At 46.5% G+C, this 25106-nt stretch overlaps 1 protein-coding gene across 4 annotated transcripts in view; it reads left to right on the plus strand.

Moving 5' to 3' along the window:
- The window catches only part of LOC106610174 (F-box/WD repeat-containing protein 7), a 204611-nt gene that overhangs the window by 82837 nt on the left and 96668 nt on the right, over window positions 1–25106 (plus strand). For all 4 annotated transcript variants that reach the window (XM_045722727.1, XM_045722726.1, XM_045722729.1 and 1 more), the window contains one exon: window positions 2018–2746. In XM_045722727.1, coding sequence (XP_045578683.1) covers window positions 2087–2746 — 660 coding nt within the window. In that variant the 5' untranslated portion in view covers window positions 2018–2086. The remainder of the gene's footprint in view (window positions 1–2017; window positions 2747–25106) is intronic.

The raw sequence follows: 25106 nt of genomic DNA on the forward strand, positions 1-25106 counted from the left end.
CTCCTTCTCCTCTAGCCTGCACTCCTCCCTCTCCCTCACTCCTTCTCCTCTAGCCTGCACTCCTCCCTGCTCCCTCACTCCTTCTCCTCTAGCCTGCACTCCTCCCTGCTCCCCTCACTCCTTCTCCTCTAGCCTGCACTCCTCCCCTGCTCCCTCACTCCTTCTCCTCTAGCCTGCACTCCTCCCTGCTCCCTCACTCCTTCTCCTCTAGCCTGCACTCCTCCCCTGCTCCCTCACTCCTTCTCCTCTAGCCTGCACTCCTCCCTGCTCCCTCACTCCTTCTCCTCTAGCCTGCACTCCTCCCTGCTCCCTCACTCCTTCTCCTCTAGCCTGCACTCCTCCCTGCTCCCTCACTCCTTCTCCTCTAGCCTGCACTCCTCCTTCCCTCACTCCTTCTCCTCTAGCCTGCACTCCTCTCCCTCACTCCTTCTCCTCTAGCCTGCACTCCTCCCTGCTCCCTCACTCCTTCTCCTCTAGCCTGCACTCCTCCCTGCTCCCTCACTCCTTCTCCTCTAGCCTGCACTCCTCCCTGCTCCCTCACTCCTTCTCCTCTAGCCTGCACTCCTCCCTGCTCCCCTCACTCCTTCTCCCTCTAGCCTGCACTCCTCCCTGCTCCCTCACTCCTTCTCCTCTAGCCTGCACTCCTCCCTCTCCCTCACTCCTTCTCCTCTAGCCTGCACTCCTCCCTCTCCCTCACTCCTTCTCCTCTAGCCTGCACTCCTCCCTGCTCCCTCACTCCTTCTCCTCTAGCCTGCACTCCTCCCTGCTCCCTCACTCCTTCTCCTCTAGCCTGCACTCCTCCCTGCTCCCTCACTCCTTCTCCTCTAGCCTGCACTCCTCCCTGCTCCCTCACTCCTTCTCCTCTAGCCTGCACTCCTCCCTGCTCCCTCACTCCTTCTCCTCTAGCCTGCACTCCTCCCTGCTCCCTCACTCCTTCTCCTCTAGCCTGCACTCCTCCCTGCTCCCTCACTCGGTCCCTCACTTGTCTTTCCAAACTCTAGCTGTCACGGCTAATGGACTAACGTCATATTCATTCTCATCTTCAGGCCGTACATAATGAGCTTTCTGACCCTTTGGCTTCAGAGTGAAGGCGGTGCCATGTTGGGTAACTTGACTCCATCAGTTTCTGGTACAGAGTCTCTGTCATCTAACTAGCTAACATGGCCTTTTATTGTGATGTCGGCTTACGCCCTTACCTGGTCCCAGATCTGTTTGTGCTGTCAATAGGAGTTGGCAAGATGGCACAAACAGGCTACATCATATAATGCTTGCGTGATTAACTTCTATAATTTTGTGAATAACGGCAGGCTTCAAACAGCATGAACAAGCTGTCTGACACAAGCCTACAGTATGTTTACCAAGACGAGTTCAATTCCTCAGCACGGTTTATTTTGATTTATTTTGATTAGGCTAAAGTTTCTGGGAACCACCAGATTCACTGTCAGTAGACCAGTAGCCTCGGATGATAAACAGCTCTAAACATAACAGAGCTGGACTTTTGATTCTCATTCTGAACAATGTTCCACAGCCGCCATCCAATTCCAAATTACCCCAATGGTTAAGAACAGTAGTTGGACTGGAGTCTTCCATATGGAGCCAGGAATGTCGTTGCTTTCATATCATGACAGATGGGCTGTGTCAGAGGCTAGAATACCAGTAGCTCTGTGTGTGTGTGTGTGTGTGTGTGTGTGTGTGTGTGTGTGTGTGTGTGTCACGCTGAGGCTTGGTACTTAGTTATTGTAGAAGTTTCAAGGCCCGTGCTGTGTGATCCAAAGCTTTCCTCTATTGTCTCTCCACCAAAATGCAACCATTTCGTGCATCTCCCAGCACAAATGCTTTGTTTTATTTCTACCGTTATGAATAAAAGATGAAGGGGTTATTTCCACTTTCTTTTGGTGAGCGTCAGCATTGCAATTGTCTGTGTGTATGAGATGGATAACTCCAATATCTCCTCTTTTCTCCCCCCTCTCTGTTTTTTTCCTCTGTCTCTCGCTCCTTTTGTATCTCTCTCCTACAGAATGCCAAGCCATTCTCCTCCTCAGACAGCCTAGTGAAGGTCCAGGAGGTAGCAAGCTGGCTTTTGGAAATGAACCAGGATCTGCTGTCGGGGGGCAGCAGGCGGGGCCTGGGGGGCCGGCGAGGGGGCCCGGGGGCCCAGCGAGGTAACGCCTCCTCCTCGGCCCGGACGCCCCAGGGCCAGCAGCCTGGAGAGGAGGCCGACGAGGAGGAGCACATGAACCGGGTGGTGGAGGACCAAGAACACCAGCAGTCCAGAGTCCAGCCTGCGGCCTCGGCAGGGGGGGAAGGAGTGGAAGAGCCGTGGACCTCCAGGGAGAATGGGCCCCGGGGAGACGGAGAGGAGGAGGATGGAGGAGTACCCAACGAGGTGAACGGAGGAGGGACCAAGGGCGGCCGGTGGATGTGGGAGGCGGAGCGACGGCAACAGGGGGGGGATGACGAGGAGGAGGAGGAAGAGGAGAACAACAACAGTGGCAGCCAGCAGGGAGAAGAGGAGGAGGAAAGGACAGAGGGAGGAGAGAGAACGGGGAGGGAGGAGGAGGACGAGGAGGAGATGGACCAGGACAGTGATGACTTTGAGCATTCGGAGGAGAGCGGGAGGGAGGAGGAGGAGGAGGAGGAGGACGGCCTCCACTCACCCTCCGTCAGGAGTGATGCGTCTGTCCCCAACAACAACCTGGACCAGTCCTCGGGATACCAACACCAAAGCTCACCCATCAAGAAGAAGGTAAGACCTGAACAGTGTTAGTGTTTCACAGTATACCAGAACTTACTAGATACTAGAACCTTGAAAAACGCTTCTCTACTAGAATTGTTACTTTCGTTCTTCTGTCAAATGTCTCACGCCATCTTCTGATTTGAGAGAGGATCAAGTCTGTATCAGCGCAGCCAACGTCGCCTTATCGTGCCTATTCCACTTCCTCATTGCTAGCTCTAGCCTGGCCTGAGGAACCAGTGCACTCCCTGGGAGTCTGGGCTGCATCACCACTTATGCTGAACAGAAGTTAACACCCGTGTCCATTACAGGCTAGAACAAGAAGATACTGCTTCCAGCTTTGTTAGCTAAGTTTCCTTACTAGCTTACAGCTGAAGTGTACATCAGTTCACTACCCATGTACCTTGTTGGCGATAATATGCAAACCATAACACACACTATTGCTGATTGTCTCCAAAAAATGTATTAATTCATGTAATCGCCCTCGCCTCACGTCTCTTCCAGTCAAGATTGTCTTTGCTGGAGCCACAAACTGAGTGTGAATGACATCATGAGTCTTAGACTTCTATGCAAATGTTGTTGATCAGTTCAATAAAATAAGTCCCTCATGGAAGGGTAACATTGTTTGTCATCTGTAGCCCTGTGAAATCAGCCAAAACAATAACTCAATGCTTGTACACACTCCTATTGAATATGCATTCACCTGTATTGTGAATAGGCCAAGGCTACATCTTGATTTCCCCAATTTATCAGAGATTTACCATTCAAATGAATGATTACCTTTTCTATTGTTATGCAGTTAGATTGGTAAAAACAAAGTCAAATTGATTCATTAATGCATACAATTATTTGTTTTAGATCAATGTCAATTGTAATGATATTGCCTAGTTAAATAAAAATATGTATATTGAACTCCTAAAGATCTGTCTGGATCAAGTCGCGTTCTGTGACTGGCTAATAGGCCTTCTTTTCCCCCTTGCTATCATGATGGTATCTAATATTATGATACTAATTCTGGTATTGTGACATCACTAACCTGTGGTCAGTGTTTATGTTGTGTGTGTGTCCTACTGTGATGGTCTGAATGTACATAGAAACAGGTACAGTATTGTGTGAATAGGATCAAAGTAAGTTATGCTCCTTGCTTTTCCACATCCCTGAGAAGGTGACGGTAAGCAGTCAAGCTCTGTTTCAAAGCAGACACTTTCAGAAATGTGCAAAACCTCGAACAGTGCATAATAATCTAGCGACCCTTGCCTCCAGGCATGACATGAGCAATTGTTGATACTGAACGTGAACCACAACTGTCGTAGTCCTTAACAGAGCAGTACAGTATTGCTGTATTTCTAATCCAATGGCTCCCTCTTGTGTTCAAAAGAAGAAACAACATTTTTAAATTCATGGAGTTAACTTCTCAACTGTTGAAAATGCCAATAAAAAGGCCTGTGATTTGGTCTTGAAATGCTATTCACATACCCTCTACACTCCACTAGCTGTACCCCTCAGCCATTTGTCAGGCTGTCTCTGGTCAGATTGCAATGCTACAGCAATGTGTTAATCCCATATCAAACAATTATAGCATATTGGCCTATAGAAACTTCTAAGAGAACATTTCCAGTAGTCTGTAATAGGTACTATGAGAAGGTCTACAACCCTCAAACTCAACTCTGGACCTCGGAGCCAGTTCCACTGCGTTTTTTTTTCATTTGTTCCCCTCGAATCAGACTGATTTGTAGACCTGGGGGACATCAGGTGGGTGCAATGAATTATCAGGTAGAACAGAGAACCAGCAGGCTCTGAACCTCGTACGGTAGGAGTTGAATACCTCTGATCTTCAAGATAGAAATGGAATTACTAGACATTCTATTTCTATACTCTACAATGCATAGGTCATACAGGGAGAATTATGTGCTGATTGACATATAGCGGTAGCTGGCAACCTTTCTTGGGTTGCATGCCTGACCCGTGTCTGACATTCCTTCTTGGTAGAAGCAGCAAAGGTGCTGACTTCAAGAAGCCTTACCTTCTATTTCGAGGATCCATAAGTGAAGATTGAGTGTCCTGAAGGATTGTTCCCAGCGACGCTTCTCAAAGTCGCTGTTGAGCACCACTATGTTTACTTCAGCTGAGCTTTACTTAAACTCTAATTGGCTATCAGGTTATGGGTCGTCAATCAACTGTTGTTGACACAATCAGAAATATTGTTTGAAAGACTGATACAGTAGAAACAGTAGGGTTGACTATTTCTTAAAGGGATATGTCGGGATTTTGGCAATGAGACTCTTTATCTACTCTGTCCAGTATGAGGGAAGTTGGAGGTAGTTTTGTGAGCCAATGCTAAATAGCGTCAGCGTAATGACGAAGCCTATGGTAGCTACCAGCGTTCTCTGGAGAAGTAGATCAGGATATTGGCAATGAGACCCTACGTATCCATTTAAGTAGGCCTATAGTACTTCAAGTAAAGCTCAGTCAGTTGAGATAGACTAGAGCATTCACCAAGGACACAGCTCAGTGCTTGGCCGCCCACCTACTCTAGTGTGTCCTCGTCTAACCACATCTTGCTGTCTGTCTTGGCAACAGGATCGACACGGTGCTGTGTTGGACTGACAGGTCATCCATTCCCCGCTGCTCTTCTCATATCACTCAGCCAACCCGTGAAGGGAAATCTATTCCGCCGCCCTCGGAAATCACTCTTTAATTAGTCAGGAGAAATAATGAACGACAGTAAAGTGACAAACTCGGCCTGCCTGGTAGCCTTGCTCCCGGGGTAGCCCTCCGCTACAAGGACAGAGCCTCTCCTGAAAGACGAGGAGACCAGGCCGCAGACCATTTTATTGGACTAGATTTATCACTCCAGAGAAGGACGAATGTGTGCCATCTACCCCCCACCCCTGTTTTGTCCTCGGGCAAGTGCCAAGTTTATCCCAGGACTTGTATGACATTGGGGCTACCGATTTACAGGACAGGCCTTCAGTTAGGGCTGGAGCTTGGTTTGGAGCTCGCTGTGCCTCCGTTCTGTAGGCCAACGTCTGGAACACTGCAGATGAAAGTTAATATCATGAATAGAGCTGACGTGATTCCTTATTCTACATGTTAAGACATTTAACCTCATAAATGCTATAACTTCAATTTCTCAAACATATGACTATTTTACACCATTTTAAAGACAAGACTCTCGTTAATCTAACCACACTGCCCGATTTCAAAAAGGCTTTACAGCGAAAGCAAAACATTTGATTATTTCAGGAGAGTACCCTGCCAAAAATAATCACACAGCCATTTTCAAAGCAAGCCTATATGTCACAAAAACCAAAACCACAGCTAAATGCAGCACTAACCTTTGATCTTCATCAGATGACACTCCTAGGACATTATGTTATACAATACATGCATGTTTTGTTCAATCAAGTTCATATTTATATCAAAAACCAGCTTTTTAAATTAGCATGTGATGTTCAGAACTAGCATACCCACCGCAAACTTCCTGGGAATTTACTTAATTACTCACGATTAACGTTCACAAAATACATAACAATTATTTTAAGAATTATAGATACAGAACTCCTTTATGCAATCGCGGTGTCAGATTTTAAAATGGCTTTTCGGCGAAAGCACATTTTGCAATATTCTGAGTAGATAGCCCGGCCATCACGGCTAGCTAATTTGACACCCACCAAGTTTGGCCCTCACCAAACTCAGATTTACTATAAGAAAAATTGGATTACCTTTGCTGTTCTTTGTCAGAATGCGCTCCCAGGACTTCTACTTCAACAACAAATGTTGTTTTGGTTCGAAATAATCCATAGTTATATTGAAATAGCGCCGTTTTGTTCGTGCGTTCAGGTAACTATCCGAAGGGTGACGCGCGAGCGCATTTCGTGACAAAAAAAATGCAAAATATTCCATTACCGTACTTCGAAGCATGTCAAACGCTGTTTAAAATCAATTTGTATGTGATTTTTCTCGTAAAATAGCGATAATATTCCAACCGGGCGACGTTGTATTCGTTCAAAGAGAGAAAGAAAAACATGGCCAGCATCTCCAGTGTCACTGTTCTCAGCCTGACCAGTAACAAACAGAGCTGCTGTACTTAGCCCAGAGACTGCAGACATCTGATTACACTTTCTGGCGCCTTCTGAGAGCCAATGGAAGCCTTAGAAAATGTCACGTTACAGCAGAGATGCTGTATTTTTGATAGAGATGCCAATGAAGGAGAACAAATTGTCAGACAGGGCACTTCCTGTATGGAATCTTCTCAGGTTTTGGCCTGCCATATGAGTTCTGTTATACTCACAGACACCATTCAAACAGTTTTAGAAACTTTAGAGTGTTTTCTATCCAACTCTAACAATTATATGCATATTCTCGTTTCTGGGCAAGAGTAGTAACCAGTTTAAATTGGGTACGTTTTTTGTCCAGCCGTGCAAATACTGCCCCCTAGCCCCAACAGGTTAAGAGAGGCATGTTTGTTCTACATAACATGGGAGGTAACTTGGGCTCGGCCGCGTGGTGCGTCCCTTCAGGCGGTTCTGGAATGTGTCTCTTTGTGCCGAGCCATGTGGCTCTGTTCACCTTTCACACGTGTTGTGCAGCCGCCGGGCGGCATGAAATGTGCCACATGTTTTTTTGCCGTACCAACCCACCCCCTTCTCTCCTGTGAGCGTGATCGAGCTGTAGCAGTCAAACACCTTGGAGAGATGGAGAGGGAGGGAGGGAGAGCTACTGGAGCAGTGAATGCGATTCCATTCACATCCGAGCGCGCCACAAGCGGGGGAGCTGTGACAGTAACACTTGTCAACAACAGGGAAGTGGCCCGTCTGTCTCCTTGAGCTTTTCAGTAACAGTGACTGACTGCTCCTCATCCTCCAGTCCAGCCTGACCCGTTGTCTTCCTCCTGCAATGGGGAATCGCACCATGAAGGTGGTGCTGCTACTGGTGAGCATGTGTGGAGTTGTTAATGTGGCGGCCTCACGGGACCGCTAACGGCTACAGTCTCTTAATCCTCTGTTCTCTTCTCATGCAATTATCTCCGTAAGTGTCAAGCGTTTTCAATTTGGTTAGTGTGTGTCGGACTGTCTGGTGTTGCTGACTTTGCGACAAGACACAAGTTTATTTATTTAGTATTTTTTTATTTCACCTTTTATTTAACCAGGTAGGCCAGTTGAGAACAAGTTCTCATTTACAACTGCGACCTGGCCAAGATAAAGCAAAGCAGTGCGACAAAAACAACACATAGGATAAACAAAAGTACAGTCGATAACACAATAGAAAAATCTATATACAGTGTGTGCAAATGGAGTAAGGAGGTAAGGCAATAAATAGGCCATAGTAGCGAAGCAATTACAATTTAGCAAATTAACACTGAAGTGATGGATGTGCAGATGATGATGTGCAAGTAGAAATTCAACTGCTGTCGGACCTAGAGGAAAGCCAACCTCCAGCAGGTGATTCAGATTGCTCTGTAATTGACCTTGATTCAGTTTCATCTCTTACAGAGTATTTGTTATTTCTCGTTGTTATGCATTACAGTTGGAGAGCACTTTCTTAGAACGCATAAACGCCAACATATTTTTAGACAGTCCATCTTTATGAAGAGGGAGGTTGGGAGAAATATAGCTGGAGAACAGCACATCTGCTCTGAATTCCCCCATAGTGGCCAGCCCAGAAGCTCTGAATTCCCCTGTAGTGGCCAGCCCAGAAGCTCTGAATTCTCCCATAGTGGCCAGCCCAGAAACTCTGAATTCTCCCATAGTGGCCAGCCCAGAAGCTCTGAATTCTCCCATAGTGGCCAGCCCAGAAGCTCTGAATTCTCCCATAGTGGCCAGCCCAGAAGCTCTGAATTCTCCCATAGTGGCCAGCCCAGAAGCTCTGAATTCTCCCATAGTGGCCAGCCCAGAAGCTCTGAATTCTCCCATAGTGGCCAGCCCAGAAGCTCTGAATTCCCCCGTAGTGGCCAGCCCAGAAGCTCTGAATTCCCCCGTAGTGGCCAGCCCAGAAGCTCTGAATTCCCCCGTAGTGGCCAGCCCAGAAGCTCTGAATTCCCCTGTAGTGGCCAGCCCAGAAGCTCTGGTTAGGGCTAAGCTCAACCCACCACATGCTCTCTCCCTCCATCCTCCTTAGTTATTGTTTTGAAAGAAAAGAGATCTCTTCACGGGTGAGTGACGCAAGGAGACTGAACGCAAAGACCCAGAATTCCCACGGACCCACGACCGGCCATGACCTATTGACCTCTGGGGTCAAAAGTCATGTCCCTCTCTGGTTCTCACCACGTTAGCGCCAAATGGCCAGCAACACCAGCAATCAGTTAAATAAAGGTTAGATAAAAAGTTACTGTACAAGAGCCTAGGCTGTGGTAATGGACATAGTAGATGTCGGACGATGTCCTGGTAATCTAGGTTAGCTCTGCCCCTGCAGGCATAGTCCTATATCTAATCATAGACATCAGTTTATAGCAGTGTTCTCAACTGGTTTTGCCTCGGAACCCAAATTGCACTAGGTTGTCTCAGTCGCGACCCAATAGTAGCATCGCGAAAAATAATCACCAAAATACAATCTGGATAATATTTTGAATTCTATATTGGTAGTAAATGTAGCAGTTATATGACGAGGGAACAACCTTCCCACCTCTTTCATTGTCAGTAATTAAATGGTGCCCATATTCTTGATGAAGAACGTTAATTGACTCACTGGCTTGAGACCCCAAAATCAACCAGCATAGCGCTGCTAATAGTTCTATATTAAAAATATTATGATTGAAGAAAAATTGTTAAACGATGAAATAATTAAATGTAAGTTCATTAGAATTTCTACACACCTAATACCTGGTTTAAGGCGTTTTCAGTTCAGACTGGAGTATTTATGTTTTGCTCAGACACACTCAACCTCCCACCAGTTGAGAATCACTGGTTTTTAGTACCAAGAAAGAGTTCATCATGGATTAAACTTAGATTCTTAGTTCCAATATGTATTCAGGCGTTACGATATGAGTCTAAAGCTAGTTGATATTACCAGTGTTTTTATAGCGGTGTGTAAAGTGTTAAGACGAGTGTCTTTCTCTGGCTCACTGTTTGTTGAGGTGTCCTTGGCATGCAGCTCCTGAAGTATGGCTTAGCGGGATAACAAGAATGCTCTTTCATTATCGAGAATATGCAATCAGAATTGAAATCTCCAGAAGCCAAACAGCTAGAGAAATTTAATATTTAATATAGAAAATAAGCTTTTGGAGTTCTCTGACCGAGCGCTCTTGTTCAGAATTCATGACAACCAGCTGGGTATTTCAGACTGGCAATATCTCTTAGTGCCTCTGGTGATCAAGTCCCCCTTCCCCCCCAGCAGAGTCTATTCAGTCCTTTTGGACTGTGTCTGAGATACAGTTTCACAGCTGGAGACTCGGTCTGTTTGTAATAAGGAGGAACTGAACAGGGTCAAATATCCTATATTCAAGGGATGGGAGAAGTGCTTTTAAACAAGCCTATGTGCGTGTTAGCGGTGTGTGGACTAAATAGGCTGTGCTATGTCATATGCTATACTACTATAGCCAGTGTTTCCAATCGTGGTGTGGTGGTCAATGGTGTATGTGATTGAGCAGAGATGACAAACTGTGAGAGGTTCAAGTGTTGCTACCAACATCAGGCCTGAATGTAGAAACAGCCTTGATTGCAGTGCATCTTTAGGCTTTATGGGCTTTGCTATTGGAATACGAGTGTTTTGAATCACGGTGGGATGGACGTATGTGTGATATAGTAAACACCGTGAGAGGTGTGGAAGTGCTGGAACCAACACGGGGCTGGTATGTAGAGACAGCCCTGTGTTAAAGTCTGAGTAGGCTGCTGCCTGTGTGGAGGAATGTGTCAGTAAGCTGTTCTGCCTGGCATGTCTTGAGAAGGGGACAGATGGGGGGCTTGTGGCTCTCTGAACTACAGAGCCTGGGTTAGGAGAGGCTCCTGAATTAGACCCGCTCACTCTTCCTCCCCTTACTCTCCATCACTCTCAACCTGACTGCCTGCCAAGTTCCTCTGCTGCTGAACACCACACACACACACACACACACACACACACACACACACAGAGTCAGAGACAGAAAGCACTCTCCCACTCCCAGTGGAAGTCAGTGGGGTCATGTTTCCCACAAGGTACAGTGAACTCTGGGATTTAACCTCCGCTCCATGACTACTCACATGCTGTGCATTAACGATCTCTACACCACTGACGACCTCTTCCAATGACCTCTAACTAAACCTGTAACTACATTTTACATTTTAGTCATTTAGCAGACGCTCTTATCCAGAGCGACTTACAGTAGTGAATGCATACATTTCATACAATTTCATACATTTTTTTGCTGGCCCCCCCGTGGGAATCGAACCCACAACCCTGGCGTTGCAAACACCATGCTCTACCAACTGAGCTACAGGGAAGGCTAACCTGCTGTAGCGCTCTGATCAGCATCTATTGTATTCTCTACAACAGATACCTTTCTATTCCAAGCAATTAAAGAGGCATGCCTTCAAACAGTATTACAACGTGATGATCCTTCAATGCCGTATTGGATGTGTAGGGTTTAGATATGGCTGCTGTCCGTTGGGCCACTGTCGTGCAGTTTGTCTAATGTGTGTGTATATATAAAGGACAAGGTTAGTTCATTGCAATAGCCTTAACATAATCTAGCATCGGTCAGCCTGTGGTAGATAGCTTATGATATCATAAAACTATCCTCCTTGGTATTTTGTTTTCTAAACCTTTATAGTCTCAACATCACAGATGGTTTATGTGTAATATGCATATGCACTTCCCTCCTCTGGGATTCCCCATTAGCCCTGACAATAAATCCCCCATAAACCATCTGGGGTGGTGGATTAGACAGAACAGGAGATTAGGCTTCCGTGGTGACTGAGCTGCCTTGTAACTGTCTGCGTGTGTGTGTGTGTGTGTGTGTGTGTGTGTAACCTTTAACTGCCCTAATCTAGGGGACAATTGGAGGGGGGATGCTACTGGCCTTTTGAACATGTGAACAATTGGAACCCACTGTTGGTGATCTCAATGACACACCTCTGTGTTCTGGCATAGAGAGGGAGGGGGCCAGCCTGGGTCTGGGGAGGGGGCCAGGCTGCGTCGGCCTTGCTGCCTGGCTTGTAAATGTCTTCATTTCTATGTGGATGAGGTGTGTAGGCCTATGTACAGACATCACATAGACCGCTACTGTGTGTGTGTGTCTCACCACACATGCCACTAGCATTGTTCAGTCCCATTTTGGACCTGGATCCTCTCCAGACAATGCCCCAGGTGCAGTCAAGGCCAAGGCCCTTCTGGGGGAGGGAGGCCTTTTTATATGCCTGTCTGACAGCCAGGGGTCAGCCCAGATGGCATCTGGACACTGAGTTAATGCAAGTAGGGTAGGTACTAGGTACAGCGCCCCTTTGATGAATAGAGGCGGCAGGTAACCTAGTGGTTAGAGCGCTGGGCCAGTAACCGAAAGGTTGCTGGATCGAATTCCGAGTTGACGAGGTAAAAATCTGTCATTCTGCCCCCGAACACGGCAGTTAGCCTACCGGGGAACAGTGGGTTGTCATTGTAAATAAGAGTTTCTTAACTGACTTGCCTAGTTAAATAAAGGTTCAATTTAAAATAAAATAAAACAGGACATGTCCATGTTTCAAATCACGTTTTATTTGTCACATGCGTCGAATACAACATATAGACCTTTCCTTACCGTGGAATGCTTACTTACAAGCCCTTAACCAACAATATTTACTAAATAAACCCCCCAAAAGTTTCACAATAAAATGACAATAATGAGGGTATATACAGGGGGTACCGGTGCGGGGGTACAAATTAGTTGAGGTAAAGTGACTATGCATAAATAATAAACAGCAAGTAGCAGCAGTGTAAAAACGAAGGGATGGGGGTGTCCATGCAAATAGTCTGGGTGGCCATTTGATGAATTGTTCAGCAGATTTATGGATTGGTGTTAGAAGCTGTGAAGGATCCTTTGGACCTAGACTTGGCCCTCCTGTACCACTTGCTGTGCAGTAGCAGAGAGAACAGTCTATGACTTGGGAAACTTGGACAATTTTTTGGGGCCTTCCTCTGACACTGCCAAGTATATAGGTCCTGGATGGCAGGAAGCTTGGCCCCAGTGATGTACTGGGCTGTAGGCACTACCCTATGTAGCGCCTTACGGTCAGATAACGAGCAGTTGTCATTCCAGGTGGTGATGCAACCGGTCAGGATGCTCTCAATGGTGCAGCTGTATACATTTTTGAGGATCTGAGGACCCATGCCAAATCTTTTCAGTCTCCTGAGGGGGAAAAGGTTTTGTCGTGCCCTCTTCACGACTGTCTTGGTGTGTTTGGACCATGATAGGTTGTTGATGTGGACACCAATGAACTTGAAACTCTCGACCCGCTCCACTACATTCCCATCGATGTGACTCGAGGGATGTTCAGCCCTCCTTTTCCTGTAGTCCACAATCATCTCCTTTGTCTTGCTCACGTTGAAGGAGAGGTTGTTGTCCTTGCACCACACTGCCAGGTCTCTGACCTCCTCCCTATAGGCTGTGTCATAGGTATTCCTTTTGGTGGGAAAGGGCAGTATTGAGATGGCGTCATCTGTGGTTCTGTTGGGGGTGGTATGCGAATTGGAGTAGGTCTACGGTTTCCAGGATGGTGGTGATGTGAGCCATGACCAGCCTTTCAAAGCTACGGGGTGGTAGTCATTTAGGCAGGTTACTTTTGCTTTCTTGGGCACAGGGACTACGGTGGTCTGCTTGAAACATGTAGGTATTACGGACTCGATCAGGGAGAGGTTGAAAATGTCACTGAAGACACGTGCCAGTTGCTCCGCACATGCTCTGAGTACACGTCCTGTTAATCCGTCTGGCCCCGCGGCTTTGTGAATGTTGACCTGTTTAAATGATTGCTCACATTGGCTACGAAGAGCATGATCACACATTCCTCCAGAACAGCTGGTGCTCTCATGCATGCTTCAGTGTTGCTTGCCTCGTAGCGATTATAAAAGGCATTCAGCCTGTCTGGCAGGCTCGCGTCACTGGGCTGCTGGGTTTCACTTTGTAGTCCATAATAGTTTGCAAGCCCTGCCACATCCGATGAGTGTCAGAGCCGGTGTAGTACGATTTGATCTTAGTCCTGTATTGATGCTTTGCCTGTTTGATGGTTCGGGCATAGCGGGACTTCTTATAAGGGTCCGGATTAGTGTCCCGCACCTTGAAAGCGGCAGCTCTAGTCTTTAGCTCGGTGCGGATGTTGCCTGTAATCCATGGCTTCTGGTTGGGATATGTACGTACGGTCACTGTGGACGACGTCATCGGTGCACTTATTGACGAAGCCGGTGACTGATGTGGTATACTCCTCAATGCCATTGGATGAATCCCGGAACATATTCCTGTCTGTGCTAGTAAAACAGTCCTTTAGCGTAGCATCCGCGTCATCTGAACACTTCCTTATTGAGCGAGTCATTTTTTTTTCTTCCTTTTTGTTGTTTTTGCTTGTAAGCAGGAATCAGGAGGCTAGAATTATGGTCAGATTTTCCAAATGGAGAACGAGGGAGAGCTTTGTACCCATCTGTGTGTGGAGTGAAGGTTGCACGTGACATGCTGGAAGAAAGGAGGTAAAACGGATTTAAGTTGGCCTGCATTAAAGTCCCTGGCCACTAGGATCGCTTCTGGATGAGCATTTTCTTGTTTTCTCATGGCCTTATACAGCTCGTTGAGTGCGGTCTTAGTGCCAGCATCAGTTTATGGTGGAAATAGACGGCTACAAAAAAATATAGGTGAGAACTCTCTTAGTGTAGTCTACATCTTATCATGAGGTACTCAGTCTCAGGCGAGCAATACCTCGAGCCTACCTTAATTTTAAACATTGCGCACCAGGTGTTATTGACAAATAGACAAAGATCCCCACCCCTCGTCTTATCGGACGTAGCTGTTCTGTCCTGCCGATGCACGGAAAACCCAGCCAACTGTATATTATCTGTGTTGTCGTTCAGCCACGACTCGGTGAAACAAGATATTACAGTTTTGAAAATCCTGTTGGTAGGATAGTCTCAACCGCGCTCATCCAGTTTATTCTCCAGGGATTGCACGGCGGCCAATAGAACGGATACTAGAGGTGGGTTACCCACTCACCGACAAATTCTTACAACGTACCCTAATCTCCACCCCCTATATTTCCTTATTTTCTAAATGCAAATGACGGGGATTTGGGCCTTGTCTGAGAGCAATGTTATATCCTTAACTACTGATATGTGGTCCTGTGTCACTCAGTTTGTAAGAGCATGGTGCTGGAATCACATGCTAATACTAAATGTATGACCTCACATGGTGTGAATCTTCATCAAATTAAGTTGTGATTTTCAGTCTAGACTCAATATAACGATTTACTTAGACTTGTTAAAGGTACATTGTACGAATTATCCTCTCGAACCCGAAGCCTGTTATTTACTTGCTAGACCTAATGAGAGGCTTAATGGGAGACTAGTTTTCCACTAAGCTTTCTAGATACACACTTTAACTTTACTTATTATCCCACAATTAGAATCCTATTGAAATGAAGCGGGTAAACCATTTCAGTAACTAACAGATTGCGTAAGAAGGAATGCCCATAGGATTCCATCAACCTACTAAGTCTAACAATGTTTGTTTACATGACGCTGTGTTCTTAATTACCGACTAATGAGCGCTGTTTTTTAAAGACAAATATATTTATAACAAGATAAATTATCTCACTTGCTTGATTATTGTTCAGGGGATTTATTTTAGAAGCAGTTAACACTCTAACCCCTCCGAGTTTGTCAACAGAGAAGTGTATCCTTTCTTCCTCGTAAATAACCAACCTGCTGGTTTTTAAAAAATTCAGCTTGACAGTTAAAAGAAACCTCTTAAAAATTCAACTGAAGGAATTCCAGATGACTGTTTGGGGAATAAAGTGAATTGGAGTTTGATCATCAAACAACTACCCAAGTGTCTCTTGATGTGGTGCTCTGCTCTGGTGAATCTTAAAGCAAACTTGTCCTCTTTGAATTAAAGCACAACCCTGACATGATCAACACTGCCAGCTCGGGTTGTTAGTCTACTCTTAGTGTTGTTGCTAGATGGGTTTTTCAATGAAAACAAGGTTTTTTTTCTTCTGCCAGTCAGTCCATGGGGCAGAGCAGGGCAGATGTCCGTTATAGCATGGTCTGTGCTGCGGGACCCAGATGAGGACTAGAGCAGGACCAAATGGGAGGCAGGAGTTCATGTCTTGTGACATGGCACCACTACTGTGTGACTGGACCATTGAGTCATTGACCCTGGCTCTATGGTATTAAAGGCATTTTGGATCAAGGCCAATATAACACAGCCAATAACACAAAACAGAAAAGCATAACGGGCTGTAACAATTCAGTATTACCTTACGGCACTTTTCTGGATCATGGTCAATAACACGGCCATGCCAACAAACAGGCCTTAACGGTTGCGAGTATTGCCTTTCGGCACAGAAATCTGGTCGTACAGTACATTCAGTAACACAGGCAGCCATGTCCACCCATGATACAACCCGAGACATGATACAACAGTTGAGTGTTGCCTTACCGCGCGGCAGAAATCTGGTTGTGCACCCGTGGCCCCTGCTATGCTAGTCTCTCTCTGTGAGTCTCCGGTGCGACAGAGGAGAGAGATTTCCCCTATAAATCAATGGAGGAACTCTGTGTGCAGCAGAGGAAGCAACGCTGTTGGTGTAACCCCGCTGCTCCACCACACTGTGACTGACATCTGTTCTGCAGTGTGAGTAGCTATGCTACCTGCTATGCAAACACTTAAAGGCACCTGTCTCTTTCTCTTTCCTCATGGATTACTCAAGTATTTTTGTTGGTTCTGCTGCGGATGAAAAAGAAGGGCTCACAAGTTCTGATAAGCAACGCTCGCGTTAGCAGAAGAATTAAGAGTCCGGATGGATTCGAGTCGTTTGATCGTTTTAAGTGGCTTAAAAGCCTCGATAATGAAAAGTTATTGCAAAGAGAATTTATACATTTCATAACATTGAGACGTTGCGTAAAAAACAATCAATGTTTACTGTGTTGCTAGGCTACCGTTTGGACTTCCTGTAGAAACCTACTCAAACTTCCTCCAGCCTCTTAACCATGACTCAAAATATAAAGCCCACTTGCACTGATCATATAAATCAAGTCTGGTGGCTTCAATCAATCGGAACATCCGACAGTGAATCACTCCCCATAGCTTTTCTCTATAGCTGCACCCTGGTTCTCTGGAGGTGTGCTGGGTCATATTCCTGTCTGCTCCCCAGGTGAGGGGAGGCCAGCGTGGGCTGAGACCAGCAGAGTTGTCCCCCCTCCCGCTGCCCCATCGGTTGGTTGTACTGTGCCGTCCCGAGCCCGGAGCAGGCACATCACAGACATGGTGTTTGAATATTTGATACCGGCCTAATTAACTATGCCCTTTTACTGGAGAGGATGCACTGCTATTCTCCTGAGCCGGGCCCCTGCTGGCTTCAAGGCTACGCAGCCAAGGTTGTTGTTTTGCTGTCACGCTGGAGCTCTGCGTCGCCTGGTTGGAGCTCTGCGTCGCCTGGTTGGAGCTCTGCGTCGCCTGGTTGGAGCTCTGCGTCGCCTGGTTGGAGCTCTGCGTCGCCTGGTTGGAGCTCTGCGTCGCCTGGTTGGAGCTCTGCACACGCGTCCTTCAAACAAAATAGCCTCCACACGCCTACTCTACTGATTCTACGGACGGTAATGTAGCCTACTCAAAAGCATCCACACACCCAGCAGGGAACCGTCCCAGCTGTCTCAGGAATGCCGGCTTGTTGATCCAAGCCTGCTAGGAATAGAGGATCAGAGGTAAAACTTGGATTTGTTTTTGGGCTCCCATTTTCAGTGTTTAATAAACTCAATGGGTCTAATTCATTAGAAGTTTCTACCTCAACCTTCAAACTTTAGAAAATTTAATTTGTGTGTCTCATTAATGAGAAATCACTGAAGTGTTTTAAATGGAGGGGGCTGTTCAACTGCCGTCCATAGAAACCTTGTTTGTAGCTTTAGGCTGAAAGTCTGAAAATAAGAGCATGAAAAACGTTTCACACAGTTCTACTTTGGAGTTGAAAGTTAGTTAAATCCAGACAATATTATTTGGCTTACTAGTCGACGGCTAGCGTAATGTAGCATTGACTTGGTGTGATGTACACTGGTTGTCGGTCTTTGGAGTTCACCCATAATTCAGCCTACTCTCTGGAGAGTTAATGAACAGTCTATGCCTCATGGAAGCTAAATGCTCACTCCATTTTAATCTCTGTTATTCTGTATGCAATGGAGCTCTGTGTTCAAATGCTCGTTTATGGATGGATTTTTGCCAGTAAATTATATTTTTGCCAGTAAATTATATTTTTGGGGTGAACTGGAACCTTGTTAGGCTAAATACTAATGCTTTTCCTGTTGGTTTGATCTAAAAAAGCAGGCCAGCTCTAGCCAGGCCTGAGGAGAATGTCAATGCTGATTGCCTTGTCCATCAGTCCTAAGCTATTGATAGCAACAAGATGGCTCCTGGGTCGTCGTGTGTGTTTCGCCTCAGGCTACAGAGGCCTGGATATCCAGCTAAAAGTGCTAGCCCTAGATAGATGGCATCATTTTGTCGGAGTTACAACAACTCATTGCATCGAGTCATTCTCAATCACCCATCCCTCCATCTCTTCCTCCCTTTTATCTCTCCTAGTTCTCCCCAACAGGTTGCCAGGTAACAGGGCCAACACAGCCTCCACAGGGGTGTTCAGGTACTCTCAGAACGTTACATCGCTTAAAGAGCAACTAATTAGCCACTTTTCAACCTCAGGTTCGTTATCTCCAGCACCAAACCAGTGTCTACATTATGTGAAAACAGAGCATTTCTATGACGGGTGGTTATAAAGACAAAAGGGCCTATAAAAATGCTTCTCTTTCACAGGGTAGGGAGGGTATGAAAATCACTGTTTTAACTGTTGATGTCATCGGGTACCTCAGGAGTAAATGTCAGTTGGCTTTTCATAGCTGAGCATTCAGACTTTGAGAGAGTTGGAGAGGGAGTGGGAAACGGCAGGTCCGGGACAAGGTAGCATGTTCGGTGAACAGGTCAGGGTTCCATAGCCTCAGCTTTGTGTTGGTAGTGTAGCAGTAGTGACATTGACTAGTTCCACAGTATGCTCTTATCTACCTTATCTATCTGTGCTTTGCTACTGTGCTTTTGTAAAACTAGGGGACTTATGAAGTCTGAACGAAACGGGCCCTTTTCTCTCTCTTTCCACCCCGCTCTCCTTTCCTGGCAGGTGTCTCTTTGGGCCACCTCATTACAGGAGACTCAGTGGTCTGCATGTTATGCTCTGTGGAGACCGGTTGGAATTGGTCTGCCATCTCCAGGACAGGGCTGCACTCTGCCGCAGCTCAGCCATAGCTTTCCTCTTTGACCTTGGGAGAGACATTAGTCTGTCGGCCTGTCCTGCCGCCGCGAAGGCCTGTCCGGCCGCCACACTTACTGCTTTATTGGCCCAGGCCACAGGAACACTCTGCCTGTCTGTACTTGCAAAGTTTGGACACTTCAGCCCACACGCTTACTCACAGAACTCTGCCTGCTTGCAAACAGACGTCTACGAGCGTGTGAGCTGAAGTACATTTTTGCATCCAATCATATGGGTAAATGGATATGCATATGGCGGTACAGGAAATAAGTAAGTGTACCCCTGAACAGCTCTGTAAACTCAGGTCTGCCTGACTTCTGCGATGGAGGTGGTTCCGCTTTGTCCTCCCTCTCCCTCTCTCCCACCTGTTATGTGTAATTAACTCTGAGAGCCAGCCTGTCGTAGTGTAGGTGGTGTTTTCCCACACGCCTGCTGCCCGTCAGAGACGAGCCGCAAAAGGTCACGTGCACCCGTCCGCCCACGCCAAGGCAAATGCAGCTGAACTCCCGTCCAACTCTCCTGCTGCTGGCGCCTCAGCCCTCGCCGACGCAATCTTACGCTAGTTCTCATGGAAACCTGGCCGGCCTGGACACATGGAGATGGCAGACAACCTCCTGCCGCTTCACGTTAATTGAACCCATCATCAGAGGGCATTGTGAGCTAGCTACAACGTCCAATAATAACGGCGGTTGAATTTTTGCACGTCACGGACAAGACTTGAATCACTGGACCTGGCTCGTGTGATGCACACCACTGTATCTGGATCCCTACTGTGGTGTGGGAGGGAGGGATGATTGGCTATGGCACCAGGTCTCTATGACAACGGCCCTGGCTGCTGATGGCTGTGTGGTCTGTAGGTGACAGGCAGCCTGCTCCATGTCAACCTCCCTCCCACACTGGTTGGATGTTTTAATAAAAATCCTGACCCTGGTAGCTGTTGCTATGCGACTCTCATGATTCCACCCTAGTGCCAGTCTATTTCATCCAAACCCCACAAGACTCCCCTTTAGAGGGCGTCTCAGGGAAAGAGTGACTGAGGATTAAGCTTCCTGTGCTGAAATCTCTCTGAGGTGGTATTACACGCTCACTGGCAGCTCAGAAAAAGAACAGAAGCATTTCACTGCACCTGCTTGAACGTCTGTTTTAACATCTGCTAATCTGTGTATGCCACAAATAAACTTGGATTTTAATGTAGCCTGAATAAAACAGCATAGAAAACTGCTCAGAATCCGGGTGCAGTTTCAACAATGTCCACCAGAGGGAGGCAGTGCTCTGGCTGTGGGGTTCCATCGGCTGACTGTCTGCTGCAGCTGTGCTGCCAGAGCAGCATCCCAGGCTTCATACACAAATCAGCTATTTCCCATCTGCTACCCACGGTCACTGGACAGCCTCATTCAGCCGTGTGTGTGTGTGTGTGTGTAGGCCCACTCTGTCTGCTCCTCTGGGGTAGCGTCAGAGCCTCTGAGAGACAGAGCCACAATGGTGCACAATGCAGGGGGATGGAGATACCGGGAGAGGTCGGCTGTGTGGATACGATGAGGGTCAACGGCTGAGGACTTGATGAGCGCTGGGATGAATTCTGCTGTCTAGCCTAAGCCTGCAGTAGATTTGTTTATTTCACTGACAACCTCTTCATTAAAGAGGAAGCGTGAACTCAATCCCAGCTTTTAAACGACCTCATCTCAAACACTGTGCGGTGAATGCAAAGGTACTCATTAAATTGGCGGAAAATACACACACACACCTCCTACTCTGGGCCATACCTCTCAACCCTATGTAGTTGTGGCAGCTCGTAGGCACACTCCAGACACGACATGTCGAGAGGTAGAGTGGAGCCAAACAGTTGGGATCACTGAGTAACACGGATAAACATTTGGCTCAATGAACACACTGCCTCCACAGACCCACGTCCTCTTGTCCCTTCCTCCCTCACCCATTTCCATCTCTATGCAAATTGTCTTTGGCATTTCCCCTGTCGCCTGCCTCACCCCTGTAGCTGCAGAGCCTCTGTTGCTCGCCACCCAGCTTGGCTGACGAGCGCCACAGCTTTGACATTTGCCACCCGGGATTAGGTTGGAATGTCTCTCTGACAACTGTCTGTCCCCAGGCCTCTTTGCGTCGGGAGTGAGCATTGGGGCAATTATTAGGCCCCAGTGGCAAAGCCACAGTGCCCTTATTTTGGGGACGCCCGCCTCGTTGAGCATAGGGCGTTGGGCACCGCGTTTTTAGAACACATCCTAACTTTCCATTGTACATTATGGCCTTTCAGGATTATGAGATAAGTGTGCATATATATACACACACACACACACACACACACACACACACACACACACACACACACACACACACACACACACACACACACACGCCTATGTGTGCCCGGACCAAGCCAATTTGTCATTTGTTTGTCCTTGGAGAAATGTGTTTTTAAGGACTATTTCTCACACAAGCAGCCCTAGACATTAAAGATTAATAGCTGCTTGCAATTTTTATGTTCTTCAGCTAGTTATTCTTCTCTCAAATGAGCTTTCTGTTGCGCTTTTAGTATGTGTGTGTGTGTGTGTGTGTGTGTGTGTGTGTACTGAATGTGGGTGAGAAGGTCTGGATTCCTATTGGATAGACTGGAGGCAGGTTTAAACCGCTCTTGACGGAATTGACATGTTGCTGCTCCCAGGCCAGTAGTGCAACAGGAAGCACTGCCACTCGTCTTCATTCGGCTAAATAGCTGTTGGCTTTTTGACTTACCTCCATGGACGTTTTCAGATTTTGAAGCAATACAGTGTCTAGCAATTAGGATATGGAAATGGACCTGTGCCTCTGCAGAGCTGAACACAGCCCTATGTCCCAACAGTGTCTAATTTAAATGACAGCTGTTTTTCTTAGGAACTAATCAAACACCAACCAGAAGTGTTTTTCTTAATTCTATGTGGCTGTTATTTTCTCTAGGACAAACTCTTTTTCAAATACTGTGTTGAATGCATTCAGTTGTACCAAATGACTAGGTATCTCCCTTTCTCTTTACGGCATCCGATCCATGTGAAAGTCATTTTAACGTTTGCCTGTATCTTCAATGCTATTGTTATAGGGTAATAGCTTCTGCGACCGTAATCGTCGGCTGGTGTTTATGCCCACGGAGATGCTAATGTAAACAGGAAGGAACCTCAACCCACACTTGTACACAGTGGCAGGCTGTCGCTGTTCAAGGGACTACTCATTCAAAATCAAATCAAGTCTAATTTTATTGGTCGCATCCACATGGTAAGCAGATGTTATTGTGAGTGTAGCGAAGTGCTTGTGTGTGTGATTACTCATTCATCAACTTTGTGTTCTAGCATGTGTTGTATAGATTGGTACGGCTAATCACTCACTGTTGCAAGGGAGGTGTGACTGCAAGTGTGTTATAATGTAAACAGAGAGGAAACGGTCTGTGTGTGGTCCGGTGTGAGCTAAGCCTTCCCAGCGATCCATCATGCCCAGTCACCATACAAGCCCAGGCCAGAAGAGCCTTGTTTGTTATGCCTTGTCTGATTTGGCTGTCAGAGCCTTACAGATGTGTGAATAAGGGAATGTGTTGCTACGGTTACACGTAAACAGTTTCCTGTTTCTGAATAATCTGATATACCGTATTTGTTTCATATTTTAACGGATTTGCAAGCATGCTTAAAACAAAGTTACTGCATACAGTAACATCCTTGCATGTGCTATAGAAGGACACAATATGTACTGCAATTGACCGTGCTGCGCCACGCTTCTCAGCTCGGCGACAAAAACGACAACGGAGGTGGGGCGGCCAGTGGCACCGTTTCCCCCTACTGCGGGTTCCATCTTTAAGTCATAGGCTAACATCCTCCAATATGTTGCCTCAGTTTTTAGCCATATTTCGACTTGTTCTTGGAGTTTCAGTTTCAGTAATATAGGTCCTAGTCCTAGCAGCATTGGCTGTCATGGTCAGAAACATTTGTAAGTGTGCTGAGTAACTCGAGGTCCAAAAAGGCTTGACCTTTGACACATCAGCGTTTCGGAGCCTTCTCCTCACAGAATGCAACCTTAGGGACCCCGAAGGGAAACGGTTGCACGGTCGCGGTATAGACTACAGGAGTGAAGTGTGTTCTGGAATAGCTCTGCTGTGTGTGTGTGAGAGTGTGTGCTCGTGCGTGAAATCACTGGGTGGTGTGTGTGTGTGTGCTCATTGCTTGAGCAAGTCAATTGCTTTGTTTACTGAGGATGAGTTACCACCATGCAGGTAAACCTAGCATATTCTCATTAAGAAGATCAGACCATAGGTTGATCCTATAGGCTAATGTAGCACATTGGAGTTAGCATATTGGCGTCCACTTTAACTGTAACCACAACCATTAACCTTTTTATAGTACCGCTCAGTTGATCCCCCATCCCCCGTTCTACCTTAAACCTTGACCTCTAAATCTCCTCAAGTCTTGGAAGTCATCATCCCTCTGGAGGCTATATAAAACTGTATGGCATTCAGGATAAGAGATTCCCTCAAACCGAAGGCTTTGGGCTTGAATTCCCCAGGACCCAAGGTTAAATCCCTCATGGCTGACATTCCTACCATTTACCTTGGGCCTATCATGTTAACAGACATAAGCCTCAGCAGTGGGCCCATGGCACATAGTTTGGTAGTTGGAGATTAGCCAAAAAGCTCACGTAGCCGGAATATAGACATGGGAGATACATTTGCTGTAGCCTATTCAGGATGTGTTTGGAAACGAGCAGTTTTGCTGTGGTCACCTTTATCACTAATGGGCCTGCCTTGCTTGTATCCACGTGTCTGCACTCTTGACTGTTTACACTAAACCTCAGTGGGACAAGGTACAAATGCTGCTAGCTCCGCATTCAGACTAGAATCACACAGTCATACACCGGGGAGTTCTTTTGTATTTCTGAATTATTCAGTTGCCTGCCAACATCCAGAAGCAACACAAAATGAAGAGGCCTCTCGGTTCAAGAGGACTAGGGCTTTGTTTTTCATGACATCTTTATTGATAAGGGAAGGGCAGCGTAGGGGGGCAGTCAGCATTCTTTGTTGTCAGTCAGTTCTGCCGAGTTGTGAAGACTCTGTAATCCCCACTGATCCAGACCTGTTTCTTCTTCTGTAGTTGAATTTTCCCATAGCAATTATTTATTTCTACAGCCTTCTTTCTACAGCCTTTTGACTAGAATTTGAGGAAGGTCCACGTGCTGAGATGTGTGACCTATGTGGGTATGGTAATGGGGTCTATTCCCTATAGGTTGACACACTATATTGAGAAATGTCCTAGCCGGCATGCAGCAGCACATTCTGTGGACAACATCGTCCCAGAAGAAGAAGAAGTGGAGGCAATTAAAAAAGTTGGAGAACTTCTCCTGCTCTTCTAAGGGAGATTTAGACCTTCAAATGAAATCCCAAGTTCAAGAAACGTTGGGAAACGGCGGCACTCCAAAAAGTTTATTTAAAAAATGTGACAAAAAGACGTCCCCCCCCCATTTCACCTTTTTTATTTTCTGCCGGACAGGGTAACGTTTCCGCAGTTATGCCTTGGTCAGAGCATCTACTGTAGGCCTAAAGCCTATCCATCCTGACTCCAGGACAAATAAAGCCTTGATGAAGTGACCATGTCACACATTCCAACATCTGTCTGCTCTAGGTTTCTTCCTAGGTTCTGGCCTTTCTAGGGAGTTTTCCCGAGCCACCGTGCTTCTACACCTGCGTTGTTTGGGGTTTTAGGCTGGGATTCTGTACAGCACTTTGAGATATCAGCTGATGTAAGAAGGGCTTTATAAATAAATTTGATTTGCTGTGTGAACGGCAGCCCTAAATATCCTTCATCCGCTTCATCATCATAGTCAAGGTTACTATGATACCGTAACTCCCTGGCCGGCAGCACTGAAGAGTTCGAGTTTCTGTTAATCCTTACTTTAGATTTGATGTGGTCGACGGC

Source organism: Salmo salar, chromosome ssa08 (assembly GCF_905237065.1).
Source record: "Salmo salar chromosome ssa08, Ssal_v3.1, whole genome shotgun sequence".
In the NCBI taxonomy this organism is placed as follows: Eukaryota; Metazoa; Chordata; class Actinopteri; order Salmoniformes; family Salmonidae; genus Salmo; species Salmo salar.